Source organism: Ammospiza caudacuta, chromosome 14 (assembly GCF_027887145.1).
Source record: "Ammospiza caudacuta isolate bAmmCau1 chromosome 14, bAmmCau1.pri, whole genome shotgun sequence".
NCBI lineage: Eukaryota > Metazoa > Chordata > Aves > Passeriformes > Passerellidae > Ammospiza > Ammospiza caudacuta.
The window spans coordinates 3,963,351-3,983,893 of NC_080606.1; the positions used below are offsets into that span (position 1 = coordinate 3,963,351).

At 48.7% G+C, this 20,543-nt stretch overlaps 1 protein-coding gene across 2 annotated transcripts in view; it reads right to left on the bottom strand.

The window, feature by feature from the left end:
- The window catches only part of LOC131563881 (gamma-aminobutyric acid receptor subunit beta-4), a 77,591-nt gene that overhangs the window by 19,328 nt on the left and 37,720 nt on the right, over nucleotides 1-20,543 (bottom strand). For both annotated transcript variants that reach the window (XM_058814078.1, XM_058814077.1), the window contains exon 4: nucleotides 6,355-6,575. In XM_058814078.1, coding sequence (XP_058670061.1) covers nucleotides 6,355-6,575 — 221 coding nt within the window. The remainder of the gene's footprint in view (nucleotides 1-6,354; nucleotides 6,576-20,543) is intronic.

The following is a 20,543-nucleotide window of genomic DNA, read 5'->3' on the forward strand; positions in this document are numbered from 1 at the left end:
GCACAGGGGGCTGTGACAATATGACAGTGTCCCCAGGGCTGAATGGGCCAGCAGGTGGGATGTTTGACATCACCCTGTGCCATTCCACAATGCCAGGTGAGCCAGAGGGATGTCCTGGCTGCTGCCTTGCATCTCTTGGGCCATGGGCCATCAGATGGGATGTTTGACATCACCCTGTGCTGCTCCACAGTGCCAGATGAGCCAGAGGGATGTCATGGCTGCTGTCTTGCCCACCAAGGGTCAGCAGTGAGAGGGCTGGTGGCCCCAGGAGCAGCTGAATAGTGAGAAGTCACCACAGAGAGCAGAAATGAGGCACTGCCAAAGCAGATACACCCAGCATATCTCAGTTTAAGACATTTTGAGGTGTTTGAAGCATGGCAATTCTATCCCTCTTGCTCTAAGGGATTTTTTACACCAATGAGAGGGCTCTGCCTCCCCAGGAGAGCATTCCTTGGGCTCGGAGCCCCACGGTGCTGCCTTGGCACCTCAGCGTGCTCCTGAGCTGACTCACCCCTCAAGCACACCTCGTTACATCACCAGGGCCAGGAATAAAAACCCCCACCTCACACATGCACACGTTCCCCAGCACCACCCCCAGCTTCGCAGGAGGAGATCCCTCCTTCCCTCCACACAGGATTTAGCCTCCACCACCACCCAATTCCTCTGCACTTCTCCAGTTGCTCAGTTTACACTGCCTGGGCTCCTCGCCAGCCAGGCACGGTCCACGCTGCTCCCTGCCTGCTTCCCAACACCCCAGATTCCAGGGAGGAATTCCTGCTTCCCAACACCCCAGATTCCCCACCCGCCCATGGAGGCAGCCTGGCCTCCTCACATCACCTGTTTAGCCAAAAATCCTCTAATTAGAATGACACCAAACGGCTCCAAGATTTCCCTGAAGGGTGTTTTAAAGCTGGTTTCAAATATGATTCCCCAATTACCACACTAGAATTTCAGCATTGTTACAGTGGTTGCTATTTTTAGGTCTCTGAAAACAGACAGCAAAATGCTGGTGACATCAGCACTTGACAAGTGCCGACTTGTTTCACTACCAAATGGATGCTGCATGGTCTGGGCAAGGAAATAAAAATCCCAGACCAATGCAGAGCTTGAATGTGTGATAATGTAAAGCTTATTGAATATTGGGGCAGGGCTCCAGACAATGTCTGGAGGTTCAGAGGAAGCCTTGGTAATTCTGTTACTCAAACATCAATGGTGGTTGTAAAGCAGCTTGTAAGAGTGAGGGAAATATTGACCTAAGTGAAACATCAACATGCACTGACATGGTTTTTCTTAAATGAAAAAAATTCTCCCTGATTTTTTATTTAAAACTTGATGGAACTGATGCAATTTCTGACCAAAAAAAAAATTAATGTATTTTTCTATTAGGTGGAAAAACATATGAAATTCAGCCAGTGCTGTTCAGATTTTCCTCACTGTTTTATCCACCTCTCTCCACCACTCAGCAGCTTTGTCTTTGTGGGTAGCACCTTCAACCCTCCCTTTCTTTTGTAGGATTTTCACATCATTTTAGCACTCCCCAGTTTCACACCCTGGTGAACACCCTCCTGCGCTCCACAGGCACTTCTCACTCTAGCAAGGTGCTCAGGGGCCAGGTGAGTGCCAGGTCACACCTCCTGCATCCTCCTGCATCCTCCCATCCCAGTGCCAGGTCACACCTCCTGCATCCTCCCATCCCACCGTGCCTGCAGAGCTGGGGCTGCCCTCTGGGCTGGCTCAGGGCTCTCTTTGGCTTTCTGGAGTTTGTGCCATCTGGTAACTGCTTGAGGAAGGGGGTAGGAAACACCAGTCCTGCATCCCAGCATCACTGCTGCTGTTTATTCATTCCTTTTGTTGGAGACCTGGCAACCAGCTATTAATGTGAGCCTGGTGGGAATTAATTTTGGAGTAAGCTTTTGTATGGAATGCTTCCCTGAGATGGAGCTGGATTGCAATTCCTTCAACCTTTAATTTGCTAATTCCACCAAAACCAAGAAGAATATGCTTTTCTGACACCCAGCTCTCACAATGGGTTACAGGGCTTCATTTACTCATGCAAACAAGTTATCTGGAGCCTGCTCTTGTTCTCACAGTGGTCAGGAGCTCCTCATGACTTGGGTGTGCCTTCACTGGGACCCTGGGGTCTGGTCCAGGGACTGAGCCTGGTCCTGCTGGTCCCTGGAACACTTGCTGAAGGCAGGGGCCTGCCAGGATGTCATCCTTCCCTGCTCTCTGACATCAGAGCCTGCTGGAAAAAAATGACTGTTGTGCCACAAATAGCATGATTGAGTCACTTTGCTACAGGATCAGCTCAGAGGAGGGGGAAGCGGCTGGCGGGGAGGGAGAGGAGCAGGAGATGTGGGATCTGCTCAGGGGCAAACTGGCAAACAAAGGAAAAGAGGCAGGTATTGCCTCTTCTGGCCCTCTGCCATCAGGGTGACTCCATTTCATCAATTCCTCCACAAAATGCAGGACAAGAGCAGGATTCAGAGCACTGGGTGCACCTTCCCCTCTCTGCCTGTTGGCAGGGCAAGCCTGGCTGCACATTTACAGAGAGGAGGGGAGCTCAGGTGAATATTCAGGGACTGTTTTCTTGCTTGCTTACACCTGCTGTGTATTTTTGAGTAGGATCATTGTTATTTACACCTGGAAAAAACTGGACCTAGTACTCCTGTTTTCAGCAAAATTGCAGGTCCAGGAGTCAGCATAGAAAGCAGCCCTAAAGAAATCCTTTTCCTACCACTGTGAGCAAAGCTAGAGGAACTTCAAGCATTCAGGGCACCTGGCTTGTACCCCCAGTGCTTCCAGCAAGCCACCCTGACCCGAGGTACAGCTGGGGAGCAGGAGCTGCCATTGCTCAGAGCTTCACTTCTGCAATTGTCATTTTCTCCAGGGGCAAGGGAGCAGCTTCCAGGAAAACCAGCCAAAAGTTAAACCAACACAGGCAGCTCTTACTGAGGCCTGGAAATAGCAGACAAACAGCTGTAATTTTCTTTCATTTGGTCTGGGTGCAATTTTCCTCTTCTCTCCCATTTGCACAGGTCATTCCAGGGGGAAGGGAAGGGAAGGGAAGGGAAGGGAAGGGAAGGGAAGGGAAGGGAAGGGAAGGGAAGGGAAGGGAAGGGAAGGGAAGGGAAGGGAAGGGAAGGGAAGGGAAGGGAAGGGAAGGGAAGGGAAGGGAAGGGAAGGGAAGGGAAGGGAAGGGAAGGGAAGGGAAGGGAAGGGAAGGGAAGGGAAGGGACAGTGCATGAGGAGCTGGCACTGTGGCCCAGCTCGAGTGCAAACCCTCCAAGTACTTGCACTGCCTGGGTTCACACTGCTCATTCTTCAAGCTAAATAGCAGCTGATAAAAATACAGCAGTACTTGTACTTGTGCTGTGCAGGTGTGTGCAGAGATTGCCCACCAGCCTGGGGGAGGCAGCTCTGTGCTCAGGTGGGCTGATCAGCAGCAAAGAGCAGCCTGATCTCAGCTGCATTCTTTGCCCCCTCCTTCCTGAATTTATACTCCTACCTGCTTCCAAGTCAAAATATCTTCCTGCCTGCCCTTCACTGCTGTTGGGGTACAATGAGGAGATCTGTGGGAGTCAGCTGTGGGACTGCTGCAGTGTCTCTGGTGGGTCAGCAAAGGCAGCTTGTGGCTCTGTGACAGGTTCAGCCAAACAACATCACTGGCAATGGGGAGAGATGATGTACCTGTCCTGGGGAGGGACAGGCACAGCAAGGACAGGTCACAGAGCCGGGCTTGTCCCACCTTTTGCTGTCTCTGGGCCTGGAGCAGAAGGCTTCCATTAAAAAAAGGCAAAACCAGCCCAGACATGACCCCAGGGAGCCCTGGGTGTCCCTCAGCACCAGCAGTGCTGCTGCTCCTTTGGCTTCCCTGGGCTCTGCTGCAGGGAGAGCACAGGGCACAACCACCTCTGGCAGGATGATGTTCTGGGCAGCCTCCTGCTTTGCCATGCCCTACCCTCCTCAAAACAGCCCTGCCACTCAGAGAGGTGTAAAATAATCCTAAAGTCACACTTTGCCACAGAGCACAACAGAGCACAACAGCTGATACTGTGAATGGAAGGGTGGGTGTACCTCTCTGAAGGGGAAAGGTCTTTTCTCCCCCTTGCCTCCATCTCTGGAACAAAAGCCCAGATGCTATCACAAATATTTGTGGAGGCAGGTCAAAAGAGCCAGCTGTGAATTTTGGTAATTGAAAAGGAAAAAAAAAAGCATGACAAAAATAAAAAACCCTCACCAAATAAACCCAACAGCAACAAAAAACCCAAACAAAAAAACCCCAAAACCCTGAGACTAAAGCAAACAAATACAGGGTTGGAAAAACCATTTCCTAGACTTCAGCTACAGCACTCTGCAGCTTCAAATTTGCCCTTTTGCCCTCTGCTTCTCCATTCAACTTTATTACATACCCTGCCCCTTCACATACCCAGATAAAAGAGTAAGAGCAACCTTTTCTCCCTGCACTTCACACAAGCACAGCAATTTCAAAGGCCTTGGACTTGCCTATGTTCCAGACACCACAAAACATCTCACTGAGGACCATTCTCCTACCAGATATCAATTTTCAAGCCTCATTCCTCAGAATTGTTCAAATAAACAGATGTTTTCCTTAACCTTACACAAACCCATCTTGAACACAAAAATTGACTGAAGTGGTTTGACTAAAAGGCTACAGACATTTAGTTCTGGATACCACAGTAACAAAGGCTCATCTCCATAGCCCAAACTTGCAGAAAATTATAAGCAACTGAAAATGAGTGTTTCAAATGGAAGTGTTATGCAACATGAATGACAGTGACCTGAAACGCCCAGAGCAGACTATTCCCCTCTCCAACATCCATCTATAGCAGCACAGGAAATGTTGGAGGCCTGAAAGAAACAGCCATTTCCAGCTTGGAGAAAGAACAGAGACACAAAACTGCATAGCACTGTAGTATCTTTTGGACCCTTGCCTTGCCAGAATATTTTTAGAGACAAGAGAAGTTCAAATGAGGTGTGGTTTTTGACAGGAGTAAGAGCCTGAATGAGGGATGTGGGACTCAGGCAGCTCTTCAAAATTCAGTTTATTCCATCCAAGAGTTACAGCAGTCCAGGGTTGTGGGTGACAGAGCTGTGCCCACAGCTGTCAGCTCCAGCTGCAGGCAGGCCTGAAGACACTTTGGTTTTGGTTACATTGCATTATATACTTTTCTTTGCTGAGCATCTCAATACAGAAGAACGAATCTGTACCTTAACTTTTACCTACAGCCTATCATAACTACTATAATTACCATATTCATGTTACTGTTCTCCAACCACTAAAAGTTAGTACATTACAGTTTAAGCTAGAAGTTGTTTTTCAGTTTTCGTGCAGTGGAAAATTCTGAGACCTTTTTTCGACTTGCAACATGGGCAATCTTGTTTACCTGTGATTTCTACTTGGTAAAAACATCTTGTTTGTGGTGAGTTTATCCTTTGCTCTAAGTCATAAAAACCCCTTCTAACTAACATACCCTTGGTTATCCAGTAAGACTGGCTCAGCAATTATTTTCTTCTATATGGAAACTTGCTTCCATCTCTATTCCTTCTTCAGGTTTGTCCTAGGGTGACGTTATCATGTTTGTATCCCCATTCCTGTGTTCTGTTTATGTTCTGTGCCTTCAAGACTGGCTCTGAAGAGTGAAAGTTTTGCTTTGGTTTCTTATCAGCCTGCTCCCCCCATGGCTGGTGGGACACAGAGACTGGGCAGTACATGGATGCTGCTTCCGCTTTTTGCCTGGCTTTTTGCTTTGTTCTTGCTCTTGCTTCTGCTTTGCTCCTACTTTTTGCTTCTGCTCATTAGTTAGTTTAGCTAAGCAGTCCAAATTTTCCCTAGACTGTTTTTCCTTTCCCTTTTTTGGACCTACTCGAACCTGCTTAGGACTGGGACCTGGGAACATGGAGAGTTTGCACCTTGCAGCCTAGTGGGGCCTGCTCTGGGCAGCAGCCATCCCCAGCACTGGAGGGACTGAGAACAGAGCAACCACCCCTCAGAGAGACTTTCTGAATTTCTCATCTTTTTCAGAGCAGTGAAAGAGTGGTGTCACCTGGTATTGTTCATTTTGTGTGCTGGGGGGTGCTTTGCCTGTTAAATAAACAGGTTCTTTCCACTTCTCTCTGAGGAATCGTTCCCAAACTGCTTGGGGGGAACAATGTGGGTTTGCTTTCTGGAGGGGCCCCCTTTGGAGGTTTTCTCCCAAATTTGCCCTAAACCAGGACAAGGTTCTACATTCAAAAATCTTTCTGCCAAGCACACATATATGTGAGACTTTCTTGTCAAACTTCCATCCTTCCCAACAGACAGGAACCATTCCAGCAAACCCTGGGACTCACCTGAGGCCGTAGAGGACGGTCCCGTCGGGGTGGAGCCGGATCATGCGGTTCTTCACCGTCACCCCGTGCAGAAAGGACTTCTTGTCATTCAAGAAGTAGGTGTCAGGTAGCCACAGCTGGTCAGCCACCCTGTTGTCCAGGGTCAGGTTGAGAGGAAGGTCGTTGTAGGCCAGGCGTTTGTCCCGCCAGCTCTGCTGGAAGTACATGGTGATGGTGTAATCCTGGCAGAGAAACGGGCACACGTCAGCCTGGGGGCACTGCAGCTCCAGCCCCTCACCAACCACTGCCAACACCTCCCCCAGTTCCTCAGCGCCCAAATGTGTGGGTCCACACCTCCAAAAGTATTTTTAAAGGGATTTTTTGGGGTTTGGGGGGGGGGGGGGGGTTTGTTTGTTTTGGTTTTGGTTTGGGTTTTTTTTTTGGTTTTTTTTTTTGTTGTTATTGTTTCTTGGTTTTTTGTTTTAGGTTTGTTTTAGGTTGCATTTTTTAGTTTTGTTTTTTTGGGCTTTGTTTTGTTTTGTTTTGTTTTTTTGTCTTTCTTTTTCCCTTTTTTTGGAGGGGTGTGCGCTGTGATTTGTTCTGTGAAAATGGGAGCAAACCCATGTTTTGCAGGGGACAAAACACGATTATGTTCTGTCCCCTGTTTCCCCTGTCCTTGCCATTTATGTTTCCAATCAAGCAAAACTGCATCCCACTCCTGCTGTCCCAGCCTGCAGCAGTGTCTGCACCAGTCAGGCTACAGGAGCACCAAAGGGTGTTCAAATTTATGGGGAATAAATTTTAGTGGCTACCCAGCAAACACTTCCAGGGTTGTTCCACACTTCCCTCACACAAAGGTCACATAAATGAAATCCACTCATGTCCAGGCACTGCTTGATAGTTGGTAAATGACAATTTTGGTTTCAGCAGAAGCTGAGGCTGTTCCAAAGGGCACAGGGAGAGCCTCACCTCGAGGCCAAGGTTTGAAGGTTGGGCCAGGCCAACTGTGACCAGCTCTGAGCACTTGCCTCATGATGGGAGCTGAGCTGGGAGTTTGTGGTGGTTCTCAGGAAGGGACGTATGGGGAGGAAATCTGTCATCAGTGGAGCATGATCCACTGGTAAAGGGGCACTTCCCTGAAAAATTCCCCATAAATTTGGACAGCAGGAGGAAGCTCTTCATGGAAAGGGTTGTTAAACATCAGAATGCAGTGCCTAGGGAGGTGGTGCAGTCCCCATCCCTGGAGGTGTCCAAGGAACAACTGGATGTGGCACTCAGTCACAGGTGGAACTCAATCTTAGAGGTCTTTTCCACCCTAAATAATTCTGTGATTCCCAATCATCCCCAACCAGCACAATGCCATACAAACCTCCTGCTCCCCTCCTGTCCAACAGAGAAAAGCTGACACAAAACTGTTGCTAACACAAGAATTTTATAGAAGGGAGTGTGAGCTGTTGGTGGCTGCTGCTCTGCAGAAACCAAACCCATTGCTGGGCACATCCAGGGCACATCCAGAGGCCTTGGATCAGCCTGTTCAGAGGCACAGAAACCAAACCCATTGCTGGGCACATCCAGAGGCCTTGGATCAGCCTGTTCAGAGGCACAGTGTGGTGCTACATAATAGAACAGCTTCTTCTTCCCAGGTAAACAAGCAGTACAGGAAGGAATCCTGTACACACCAACAACAGGAAACATTCTCAGGAAACATTCTCACAACAGGTCTTAAATAGGCTGGGAGATAAGATTTTTGGGGCAAACCAGATGGCATTAAAAGCTATGGATTGATTGGGAAGTGGGCACAAGTCCTGTTGACAGTGACCTTACAGAAGTCAGAGATTTTCCCCCAAGTCCTTAAATAAAAAGCTATAGGAATGTGCTTCTTGTTGACAGAGTGATAAAACCATCTTTTGTCCCCTTAAAAAGGAAATAAGTCTGTAAATTTCTCTCCTCAATTAGGTGAAGAGACATCTCATATGACTTAGGAGACTTCATCTCAAATTTAAGGATAGCTAATTGGACAGAAGCTAAAAAGTCTTGCCTAAGCAATTTACTAGAAAAAGAAGAGAACAAATAAACTAATCACTTTTGTGAGGTGTTTTACTAGGGGCAAAGACCTTTTGCACCTGGCTCAGTTTTTCTCTGTAAAGAGTTTTGTTATTTTGCCTTTTATTAAAACCTTTTTTTGTTTTAACACTACCACAGAAGCCATCTGTGATTTTAAGCCTTCTAAGGTAGCTGAGCTATCTTGGGTATGAAATAGACCTCCAAGAGCTTATGAGACTTAGCTCAAAGAGACCCATATTAAAAGCATTTTTGCAAATGATCTAGAACAGGTGGGACCACAGACACATTGTCTCTTCTCAAGCAGTCCCTGCAGTGCCACAGGAATCCCCTTGACCACATGAATTTGCAGGATGAGTCTTTCTGCTCTGCAAATCCCAGCTCTGTGTGACAAGCTGGTGAGGATCTTGCTCATGCACCAACATCTGGGCTGAGCACTGAGGCATCTGCCTGCCTGTCTTCTCCCACAGCCTTCATTCAAAGCCAGGTTTGATTAACACCTCTGAAAACAAGCTCAAATAATCCCACATCATGATAATGCCAGATTCTGGGTATCTAACTATGATTCAGAAATCCAGACCCACATGCACACCAAAAGGTCACAGTGTAAATCTGTGGAGCACACCCGATACAGAGCTATATCTGTCACCTTCTGGGCTGTCTTGAGAAGAACAAAGATGCAGTGACAGCTTGCTGGCCAAGGAGCTGTTTTGCTCTGCTTTTTAAAGGACTGTAAACTCCTGCCTCAGAAGGCTCACAGTCCATCTCTCTGAAGCACAAACATTCTCATTTTGGTCAGGACCCTGCAAAGAAAGTGTCGCCAGAATCTCTACCAGGGTGCTTGGGACTGCACTGCAGTGAGAGCACAGAGGAGCAGAGCATCCGAATTCCTGAATCCTCTGACTCCTGTAGGTAACAGACTCATCCTCTGCCTGTGGGACACTCAGCTACAGAGGCATCCTTTCCATTCCCCCCTTTGAGAACTCCACCCACACATCTTGGCAAGCTCCTTCACTGACCTGCATTTCCCTAATCCTTGACAGAGCCCTGCAACACCTCACCCCTAACCAGGCCACCCTGCTGTCACTGCCTTCAAGCAGCAGCAGGCAAGAGGTGGCACTGATCTCCAGAAGACAAAAAGGGCAAGCTGCTTACAAAGTGAACAATGCACCTTCTAAAACACATCCTCTGTGTTCCCAGGGCTGATGGAACAGGCTCAGAGGGGTGCTGACAGAAAAGCTACACCCCAGCCATCAGCTAGAGGATGTTCTTCAGGTGCAGAGACCTTCCTGGGGAAGAGCAGCCAGCCCAGCCCAGGGCTGAGCTCTGCTCTCCAGCCTTCCTGCGTTCCTTGGCACAACAGATTTCTCTGGGCAGCATTGTGGAGGTGAGAACTTGATAACCATGGCTCATGGCAGGGCCTCAGGTTTCCCTCAGCCTCTCTCTCTGCTGATTCCTGTGTTCCACTTCTTGTTCTGCTGCTCTCATCACATTGCTGAACAGCAGGCAGGATTTCTGGGCAGAAGGAAGAGCAGGGCATGTGCCCACCCCACAGTGGTCAGCCCTCCTAAGAGGGATGAAGAGCACTGACATGGCAGGGACAGAACCAAGGCATGGGGATGAGGGACAGGGCAGGCACAGCTGGGGCTGGAGGCAGCACTGGCAGGGCCCCTCCAGCAGGTGAGAGGGGCAGAATCCAGGAGAGAAGCAGTGAGCTTGCCTTCCCCTTCATATCCCATTTCCTGGCCAGGCAGTTATGGAGTAGCCATGTGCCACCCTAACATCACACCCTGGCCAGGCTCCAGAGCTGCTGGGACCTTAATCACAGCCTTCCTTCAGAGGCACACAAGGGTGACCCTGTTCTGCAGCAGCAGAATGGCCAGATGGAGCCAAGGCATGCAGGGGTTCATAGGTTCAGGAATCAAGTAATGAGCCTGATTTCCCTCCAAGCCTTGCATGACAAGGCCTTTGTTGTGGGGTTTTATCTGTCACTGGGCTAATATGAGGCTTTCCCAAACCTCCCACTAATCCATGACACTCACCAGCCTGCTGATGCCACAGATATGAAACCAGCTGGCTTTCCCAGAGTCACCAGCTGGCAGCAGTTGGCCAATTTACCAGGTTTGGTGAAGAACTCTGAATTAAACACACCTGGAGCTCTCACACCCCTCCAGCTCTTCCTTCCACCTCAGACTGAGGCACCTTGGTGGGACAGCACAGCTGGATGTCCCTGCTGCCTGTGCAGGGATAAGGGAGGAGTTTTCCCTCTGCACACACACCCAGCAAGCAGAGCTCTCCACTGGTGCTGCTGGAGGAGCAAACGAGAGGTGCAGGAAAATCTGACTTTTCCCTTGTCTCTAAATGACATAGGTGGAGGAAAATCTGACTTTTCCCATGTCTCTAAATGAGAGAGGTGCAGGAAAATCTGACTTTTCCCTTGTCTCTAAATGACATAGGTGGAGGAAAATCTGACTTTTCCCTTGTCTCTAAATGAGAGAGGTGCAGGAAAATCTGACTTCTCCCTTGCCTCTTAACTGGTAGCCTGGCCCCTCTCCACCCTGCACCAGTGCAGCTCCAGCAGCAACAAAAATGCTTCCAAATGATGGATCCCACTGGTCTTTGTGGAGGACCATGAAATGCTCAGGCAGGGCCAGAGCCTGGCCATGGCCATCACAGCTGGGGCAAGGATGGCAGAGCTTTGTGGGGAGCTGCCAGCTGCCAAGGTGATCTGCACTGAGATAGAAGGCAGGATGTGCCAGGCCACCCTGTGCAAGCTTCTGCTTCATCTGATGCCTGCTGGAGGAGGAGAGGTGAGGCTGGAAGTAGGGAGATACCACTCCTCACCAGAAACTGCACTTTGGAAAGTGTTCACCATGACCCTGGAATTCATTTTTTAAAAAACAAAGGCTGGGACAGGACAAAGGGAGCTTTTGAAGGGTGGATATGACCAGAAGTTGCATGCCTCCCCTTGTTCTCCCTTTTCCCATCCCAAGGAAAAGCAAGCTTTGCAAAGATACCTGCAAACTCTGCCCAGAGCTGAGCTGGCCATGTCAGGCTGCCGTGCCCTGCCTAGCATCCCACTGTGGGAGCTGAAATGCCAGAATCAACAGCTCTGGCCAGGGGGAAGCTCTTTCAGCCCTGCTGAGGCTTACTGACCTAAAAAACAGGAGCCTCTTTGCTAAAAGGGCTTGTGTGCTTCAAAAGAAGCCTCTCCTTCCTCTCTGCCAGCCCAGCAGTGGCCACATCCCTTGGTATGTCCCCAAGGTCTGGTACCCAGGACTTTCACAGGATTCACAGAATCACCAGGTTGGAAGAGACCTTCATAATCATTGAGTCCACCCCAGCCCCAACAGCTGAACCAAACCCTGGCACCCAGTGCCACATCCAGGCTTAGTTAAACACACCCAGGGATGGGGACTGCACCACCTCCCTGGGCAGCCATTCCACAATTTTATCAGCTTTCTGTAAAAAACTTCAAGCCCCTGCAGCAGCATCAGCATCCCTGAGCTGCCCTCCTGTCCCAGCTGTGTGTGGGCAGCTCTGGGCACCACAGCTCCCCTCCAGCAGCTCGGATGGCACCTGAGCTGCTGGGAAGCTGGGGAGCTGCTGAGCCTGGCTGTCCCTTGTTGGGGAAGATGAAACAGGAAAGCCTTATAAATATGATTGTCTGGCAAAAGGTTTTGAGAATATGGAAATTATAAGTGAGATTGGAATGAAAGCTTTGAGATACCTCAGTTACTGAACAACTAGAAAACAATGGTGTGGCAGGACTGAAGGTGAAACAACACCCTCTGCTTGCAGACAGGCCCAAGGGTCAGAGCAGACCCTACAGCTTGGCAGAAGGGGCCCAAAGAGGAGTTTTTAGGGTTTAAAATGTAACACAGTGTAGTAATGCAGTGATTCTTATAGGCTGTATGGAAATAGGATATGTATTTTGTACTAGATTAGTTAGTGAGAATTAGAATATTCAACACAGAAGATGATTTATTGTATTGTAACGAGAACTTTGCTGTCTTAGTTCTTCCTTTCTATGCCCTTAGCTCTTACCCCTTTTACTCTCTTACCCTTTGACTCTCTCAGCCTCTCATCCTCTGCACCCCTCTCTTCTCTCTTTGCTGCTCTGAGCTGTGTTTGGCAGCTCCCAGCAGGGCCCTGCACCCAGGCCCTTTGCAATAAACCCCAAATCCCAGCAGGGCCCTGCACCCAGGCCCTTTGCAATGAACCCCAAGTTCCAGACCTGGCTGCAGAGATCTCTCGTCTCCGTCCATCCCCACCATGCTACTCCCATCAATCCTACAGTCCCTGAGGGGTCCCTGCACATGCCTGGTTCTGCTGAGCAGCTCTGTGCCAGCTGCCAGTGCCAGCCCCTGATACCCCCACTCCCAAGGGTCCCAAAGCCTTTCCAAAGGGTTTTTTCTCTCCCTTCCTGCTCTGTGAGGCACACAAGGCAGAGGTGAGAGCTGGCAGACACTCATGGTGCAGAGGTGCTCTCCTGTGAGCAGAGCTCACCTGGAGGGACACAAAAATACTGCAGAAGGAAGAGGAGATTACCTGGGGCCCCTCGTGTTGGGATGATGGGGTGTCCTACCAGCTGCTGAGGACAGGAATGCTAAAATCCATCTCCAGATGAGAGGATATTGATAATTACAGCCTGTCCTGAAGCTCAGCTGAGCCCCCAAACCAAAGATGGTGCACATTGTGAGAGGCTGGAGTGCCGACACGGCAGGGGCATGAATGGTGGAAGGTGTTTCCTGCAGAACCCCAGAGGCAACAAACTCAGCCAAGCATGCACAGGGATTCCCCAGACTCTCAGAGGACAGGGCAGAGAAGTCTGAGGGAACAGCAGCTGAGTCACAGCAAGAAGGGAAATAAGCTGGCACTTCATTGGTATGAATTCAAGAATGAATTTCCACTGGCTCATTTTCCAAACACCTTTATTAACATCTATCCTATGAGCTGCTTCTCCCCCTCCACCTCACAGAGCCCCTTTTGGGAGTGAAATGCTCTTTGGGAAGCAAACCTGGCCTGGCCCTGGACCCCTCCCTATGGTGCTGGCTCTGTGCAGCCCAGGAGCAGAAATGAACCCACTGTCACACAACATCAAAGCTGCCTCCTGGAGAAGTGTCCCAGGCTAAGATACCAGATCTGAGCACAGGAACAAACATGTTTGTGCAGAGGAAGGCACAGTTTGGGGGGAACAAGGCAGTGAGATGATTGTGAACCAGGGGAAGGGACTAAAGCAGGAGAGGAGCCACTCCTGCCATGGGCAGCACAGGCGGGGTGCTGCTGGAGCAGTAACACCCTGGGAGGCAGCAGGAGGCTGAGGATGGAGGTAGCAGATATCATCTGAAGACACCATAACTCAGTGAGGACACAGAACAGCTGCTGGTGGGCCAGCCATGGCTGTTAAATGTGTGCAGGGATGTGCCCAAACCACCAAGGCCCTTATGGGAACCTGAACCTCCTTGTCCACGGATCAAAGAACAGCAAGGGGCGGGCAGGAGCAGTTAAGGGACACCACAGTGTCCCTTTCTGTCACTGCAGTGACAGGAGGGATACAAAATCGAGGAGCCCCTCTTCTCCTGTGTCAGTTTGCAGGACACAAACATGCTCTGAACACAAGTGCAGTTCTTACAAATGTGTTTGTGCTGGGTTTGGAGACACAGGTGTGTTGTGCCAGACCAAAAGTCTTTATGGACTCATAGCCTGTCTTCAGTAACAGCAAAGAGAATGGCAGGGGGGAATAGAAGTTAAAAAGGGTCTTTGTTGTGATACTTAATTCTGCAGCTAATTGGACTTAGGGATCTCCTCAGTCAGAGCTGGTACCTTCTTAATTGAAGACACTCAGTTTCTCTTATGAGAGCTAATCTTATTTCTCAAATATTCAACCTTTGGCCTCTGCAGTCTTGTGGCTGTGAGTCCTTCACTGTTTGCACATCACTTTAAACAGGTACAAGTCAGGTTTTCTCTTTTCCAACTCTCTGTAGTGCATGTATTAAGCTGGTAAACAACCACAACCTTGTGCTCTCAGGCTCACAGTGTCCCACCTCCTTTTAGACACTTCAAGGTTACTCATCAGAGCACAAATAACCACAAACACTCTCAGAACTAGTTGAGAGGCTCTGATAGAGGCAGGAGACAGCAAGGCAGGGAGAATTGTTGCAGGGGTTAAGCAGAGAGCAGAGCTCTGGCAGAGTCTGACGTTCAGCAATGGGCTGTTGCACAAGAGTAGACTGAAGGCAAGGTAATGGAAATAACTTTCCACAGAGCCTGTGCAATTAGATGTTACAAAAGCATGAATTCAGGAGCATAAGAATATTTTGGAAGGTCTAAGAATTAATATGGAAAATAAATTCAAGTTGTTATGGAAGGGAACTCACAGGAAAGAACAGCTCAAGGATGCTGAGCCTGCTGCTGCAAGGCTCCATCTTCCAACTGCTTCCATGTTTGAACAGAACTCCCAGCAGCTGCTCCCCAAATCCCCAGCACAGCTCCTGAGAGACACACCTCATGGGCAGGCTGGGTCTCATCATTTTCCTTCGTGCTGTGACCTAGAGAACCCTCAGCACTGAGCCAGTCCAGGGGCACAAGTGGCCAGGCTCATTAGGGGCTCCACTAGACCCAGGCGCCAGGACCAGAAATTGAAAGAATAATGTGCGTGGAGAGGTCAAATATTTGCTCAGAATACAGAAATTCTGGCAACACAGATATTTTCTCGTGCCTGGTCCATTTTTGTGGATGACAAATGAGTTGGAAACCTTTCAGTGGGGCTTTGGAAGTGAAGGTGACTGTTCCAGGCTGTTACTGGAGGCACTTGTGAGGTACTGGGAACAATAACTTTCTGCAGGGGAGAGTGGGCATTGCTCTTCTGCTGCTGCAGGGCTCTGGGCATGAGGGATAAAGGAGGTTTTGCAACTCACCTCTAGCTCTGGCTGTACCACTTGACTTTTCCCCCCCTGACTTTGATAAAGAACCTCCTTTTGGAAAAGCAACCAAATAAAAGTCCTTCCCTATATAAGCAAATGACATATGGTCTCCTTGTCCAAGATCACAAAAGAACATTAGGAAAGCCAAGATGCTCCAGAAAGAGGGAGAAAAATGGAACATCTGACTTAGTAAAAACCAAGCTGCCACTGCCAGAGACTAATGAACAGTTTGCTGGCTTCAACTTCTTTGATGATTAAACACCAGCTCCTGTTCCCGTCATTCTTGGGAAAGAAATTAAAGGACAAAGTAGTCCTCAAGTGTGTTTCATTTGAAGGAGGGGATAGGAGAAAGAAGGGGAATTGTTTTGAAGGGGAGAAGACAGGATCTGCCTGCAGTCAGCTGCAAGGAATTGGAACGGTGTAAAATGTACAGGAATGTACAGGAATATATGGGAATATACAGGAATCTGCAGGAATGTACAGGAATCTACAGGAATGTACAGGAATATATAGCAATGAATGTACAGGAACATGCAGGAATGTATGGGAACATATAGGAGTCTAAAGGAATATATAGGAATATACAGGAAGGTACAGGAATGTACAGGAATATACAGGAATATATAGGAATGTACAGAAAAACATAGGAATATATAGGAATATACAGGAATGTATAGGAATATACAGGAATGTACAGACAATATATAGGAATGTACAGGAATGTGCAGGAATGTATAGACATACAGGAATGTAGAGAAATGTACAGGAATATGCAGAAATATACAGGAATGTACAGGAATGTAGAGGAATGCACTGGAATACACAGGAATGTACAGGAAAATACAGGAATATATAGGAATGTACAAGAATTTACAAGAAGGTACAGGAAGGAACGAGCAGAATGGCCACAGCCCTTCCTCAGCCAGCTCATCACAGAGGGGATTGTCCATCTCCAGGCAGATAAATGAAGGACCCTAGACCTCAATGAGCAGCAGTTAACCTGCCATCAGTAAATACCTGCCAGCAGCCTCTCCAGCCTGAGACAGCACCGAGCCTGCTCAGACTCTCACCTTCGCTTGAGGCAGGAGGCAGCAGCTCTTGTACTTACTGTACTTTTCATGGGGGGAGCATCCTGCCAAAATGCTGCTTTAAATTTCTGGTTTGGTACAAGTGCCAGTGCCCAGCTTACAAGCCTGAAGTTCTGCATGACAGTTGTTGTACATAAAGTGACAAATATTTCAGACACTGCCCTTCTCCCTACACTTCCGCCTAGCAGGCAGGAAAGACACAATGTTTTCCCACCTTCCTTCTTTTTGAATAGATGTCAGCACTGACTTGGGAATCAAGGAATGCAAGGAGGGGCTGGCTTCTAGGGTATACTCTATGCCCTTCTGTGCTGCAGGTCTGTGTGCTCTTGAACTCATTTTCTTCAAGACCTGAGAAGTACTTTGCATAGATATGTTCCCCTTACTAATCTGATCTACTTTTGTAGTAATTTGCATGTGTTTAATTGCTGAATGCATGACCAGAAACTGGGACAGGTGTCTGCAATATCCTCACCATCCCAGGGTGTGCAGGGACAGCGTGGCTTTGTTGCCCTATTTCTCTCCAGCCTGGTTCTGTCCCTGCAGCACCTGGGATGGTGCTGGCCCTGCAGGTGTCAGCTAGAGGACAGAGCTGGGTCCTGGCCCAAAGGGATCTGCTGTGACAAGGCCTTCAGAGTCCTGAGGCTGCACCTCAGAGCTCTGTCTGAGCAGGAGGCAGCACCTGCTGGGAGCAGAGACCAAGGGGAAAGAGGCAGAACTGATGGGCACAGGGATGAGCATCACCTGCTCTGTGAGCCCGGGCAGAACAGCAGCCTTGCTCACAGTTACAGGCAGCAATCCCAAACTCACCACCTGCAGCACATCATCCTCAGGCTTTGGAAACAACACCAGGCACTTTCTACCCTGAGCTGTGAAATCTCGGAGCTGGTGCACACCATTCCTGAGGGCTGCTCTCCTCCCTCTGCAGCCAGGCCAACCCAGAGCCCTTCCTGCCCTCAGTTGTCCTGTTTCTGCACCACCAGCTGGATTGCTCTCAAACCCCATCACAGCCTGAGAAATTTCCTTTTCCAGAGAGCAGCCACATAATGGGGACACATTTTTGTTTCCTGCAGCTTGCCATGGCAAAGCAGCACAGAAGGGCACACTTTGGCCAGACACTCACCTAAGGGCAGAGAAGCAAGGCCATACATAAATCTTGGGAAAGACAATATGTGAATTTGGCCATTTGGGGGGCAGAAAGGGATGCTGTAACACAATATTCTAATCCTAGATGGGCTGAGAACTGCTAGGGAACTCACATTTATGTTTTGCTAGAGCATCACATGTCTCCAAATGGCTGTTCCAAGCCTTCCCAAGTCCCTTCTCTCCCTTACTATATTTACTTAAGACAAAATCTTACCTAAGCCCCTTTTGTTAACTCCCTTAACCTCTCCCCAGGCATGCACAAGGCCACCTATGCCCACATAGTGTGGGACACATGAACATTAATGCCCTGTTTCTGTGGAGTCCCAGAGAAGAATTATGACCAGGCATTGCACAGTTGGGAAAGGGAATCCAAGAACTTGCTTTTATTACAAGATGCTTTTTGGTGTGAAGTGCTTGGTGATTTAAAACAGTTTCTATTGATCCACCACAAAAAACCCTGGTGTTTTCCAAGGCTATCTTCACCTTCCTCTGCTGACCTGCACTAACCCAGCCCTGTACCCCACTGCCATCCACAGTGAGGTGCCTCAATCCCACCTCTCTGCTGCCTTTTCCTCTCCTTCCTGCCTCACAGCCTGTGCTGCCAGCATCCTCCTGTACACACATATTGCCATATCTAATATACAGCCATGAAAGCTCAAAAATGCTTTTAATAATTACTTGGTATTTAATTAAACATGCAACAACCAGCCTATTAGAGTAAATTAAGTCTGAGTGAGACGTTTGAACAGTGACTAGTGAAGATATCAGTTTCTAAAGCTCTCAGAAGGATGGAGGAAGAAAACTGGATTATGTCAAAGGAAAGTTGATGCTGGAAGATGAGTGATGCTTCCTAAACCTTTCCCCCATATCTCTGGGCAAGTGCTAAATGTGTAAACACAGAAATTATTTTTTCCTCCCTGAGGAAAAAAATTAGACAGAGCTTGTAATTCCCTGCGCTTGTCAAGACCTCCAGTGCAGTTTGGGGCTGCAGAGGTAGGAATTCATGTTATAAATAAAGCAATATTATTACTTTACAAGGCAAAATAAAATGCAGTGTATCCAGCTCTGAGCATTGAAACCATGACACTCTGCAACAATATCAAGGCACACAAGGCTTTGAAAACATTGTTTTAACTCAGGGAAGGAAGGTTTCCTGTTTCAAGCTCTGAAAATTGCCAGAAAGATGTCATTTCCCGGGAGTTAGCCAGAGGCAAACAAATCCTTTAAATCATTTAAGACAACTAACACCTCCTGGTAACCATCACCTCAGCTAGGCTGGCACAGATTGGCTTGACCAAAAATTTAGACTGGAGTTTACTTCCTGTAGAAAGCAAAGTTTGATCATGTGGGAAGGATGAAGTAGATGATGAAGAGCAGAACATGATGAAGTGAAGATGAAGATGAAGAAGATGGTGAAGAACAGAACGTACTTCTGGCAGGGGGGTTCAGTTAGGTCAGGCATGGTCTCAGCACAGAGGATGGCAGCTCTGGAGTTGGAAAAGCAAGTCCTGCTTTTCAACAGGAGCAAGCAAACTGGACACAAACCATTTCCCCTGCAAACCCTCTGCCTCCTGCTCCCAGAGACCCAGCTCTGTGTCTGGGGTGACTTTTTGCACGTGAATATTCTGCACAGCTGCATCTGTGGCCCCTCAGGTGACAACCTCAGTGAGAGGGAATGATGTTAGAGAGAAAAGGGTCAGAAATCAGCTTTGGCAGCTGTGGTGTGGACAGAGCACTTCCCAGTCCTGCTGGACAGCTGGAAAGGGCAGGGGATCAATGGATCTGTTCTAGGGACGAATTTCTACTGTCATGGAAGAAGCCAGCATGATGGATGGATGGATGGATGGATGGATGGATGGATGGATGGATGGATGATGGATGGATGGATGGATGATGGATGGATGATGGATGGATGGATGGATGGATGGATGGATGGATGATGGATGGATGGATGGATGGATGATGGATGGATGGATGGATGGATGATGGATGGATGGATGGATGGATGGATGGATGGATGGATGATGGATAGATGATGGATGGATAATGGATGGATGATGGGTACCTCCTCCTCCATCATGGGTGAGTCTCCCCATGGTTATTCCAGGCTCAAGCCAAGGTAACCAGCCCAGGCTGAGGCCAGCAGCAGTGCCCATCATATGGACCCTGCTGGTCCTCTGCCACCTCACCCACCCCAATGCTGCCTGTGGGATCCCAGACCTGATGGGTGGGTGCTGGTAACGCTGCAAACAGCATTCACACTGCAGCTGTAGGAAACACTCCCAATTCTGCTGAACAAGTCAAGCTTATTGCAGGATGCATGAAGGGGGAAAAAAAAAAGAGGTTTCAGCAGGCTGTGGAGGTCCACAAGCAGAGCAGACTTTGGCTTCACAGCCAACTGGATGGGGAGAACAAGCTGCAGTCCCTGTCCACGCTGAGTGAGTGCTTGCTGCAGCACCAGGACCAACAGTCCTGGAGCCAAGGAGCTCTATTTGCAGAGCTGGCAGGGAGCCCACGGGAGCTCAGTAAATAAAGTATCCAGATAATAAAAATACCCAAAAGCACGGTTTAATTTTTTTTTTTCTGAGGGATCTGATACAGAGAGAAGCATAGGGCAAACCCATCCCTCCAGAAGAGTGGAACACACAGAACCTGAAGGGTCTGGTGGCTCACAGCTGGTACAGCTGAATACCTGACACTCCTTTATGGGGCAAGCAATAACGAGGCTCAGACAGGAGCTTCTGTATTGTAAAGCCCCACATCCCCTGCAAACCTAGCTACAAACTCTTGAAGGATAAAAGGGTCAATGCTTTGGTATCAGTGACCTAGGAAAGCATCAAAGGAGGTGGTCAGGGACACAGAAGGCACAGGCTGTCCTCCCCTGTGGTCACACTGGAGATTTAGGGATGCTGGGGTAGCAGGGTGCTGCAGAGGGAAAAGGAGGTGAGATCCAACCTGTAAGCACTGAGCATGGTTTGGGTTTGCTTCCCAC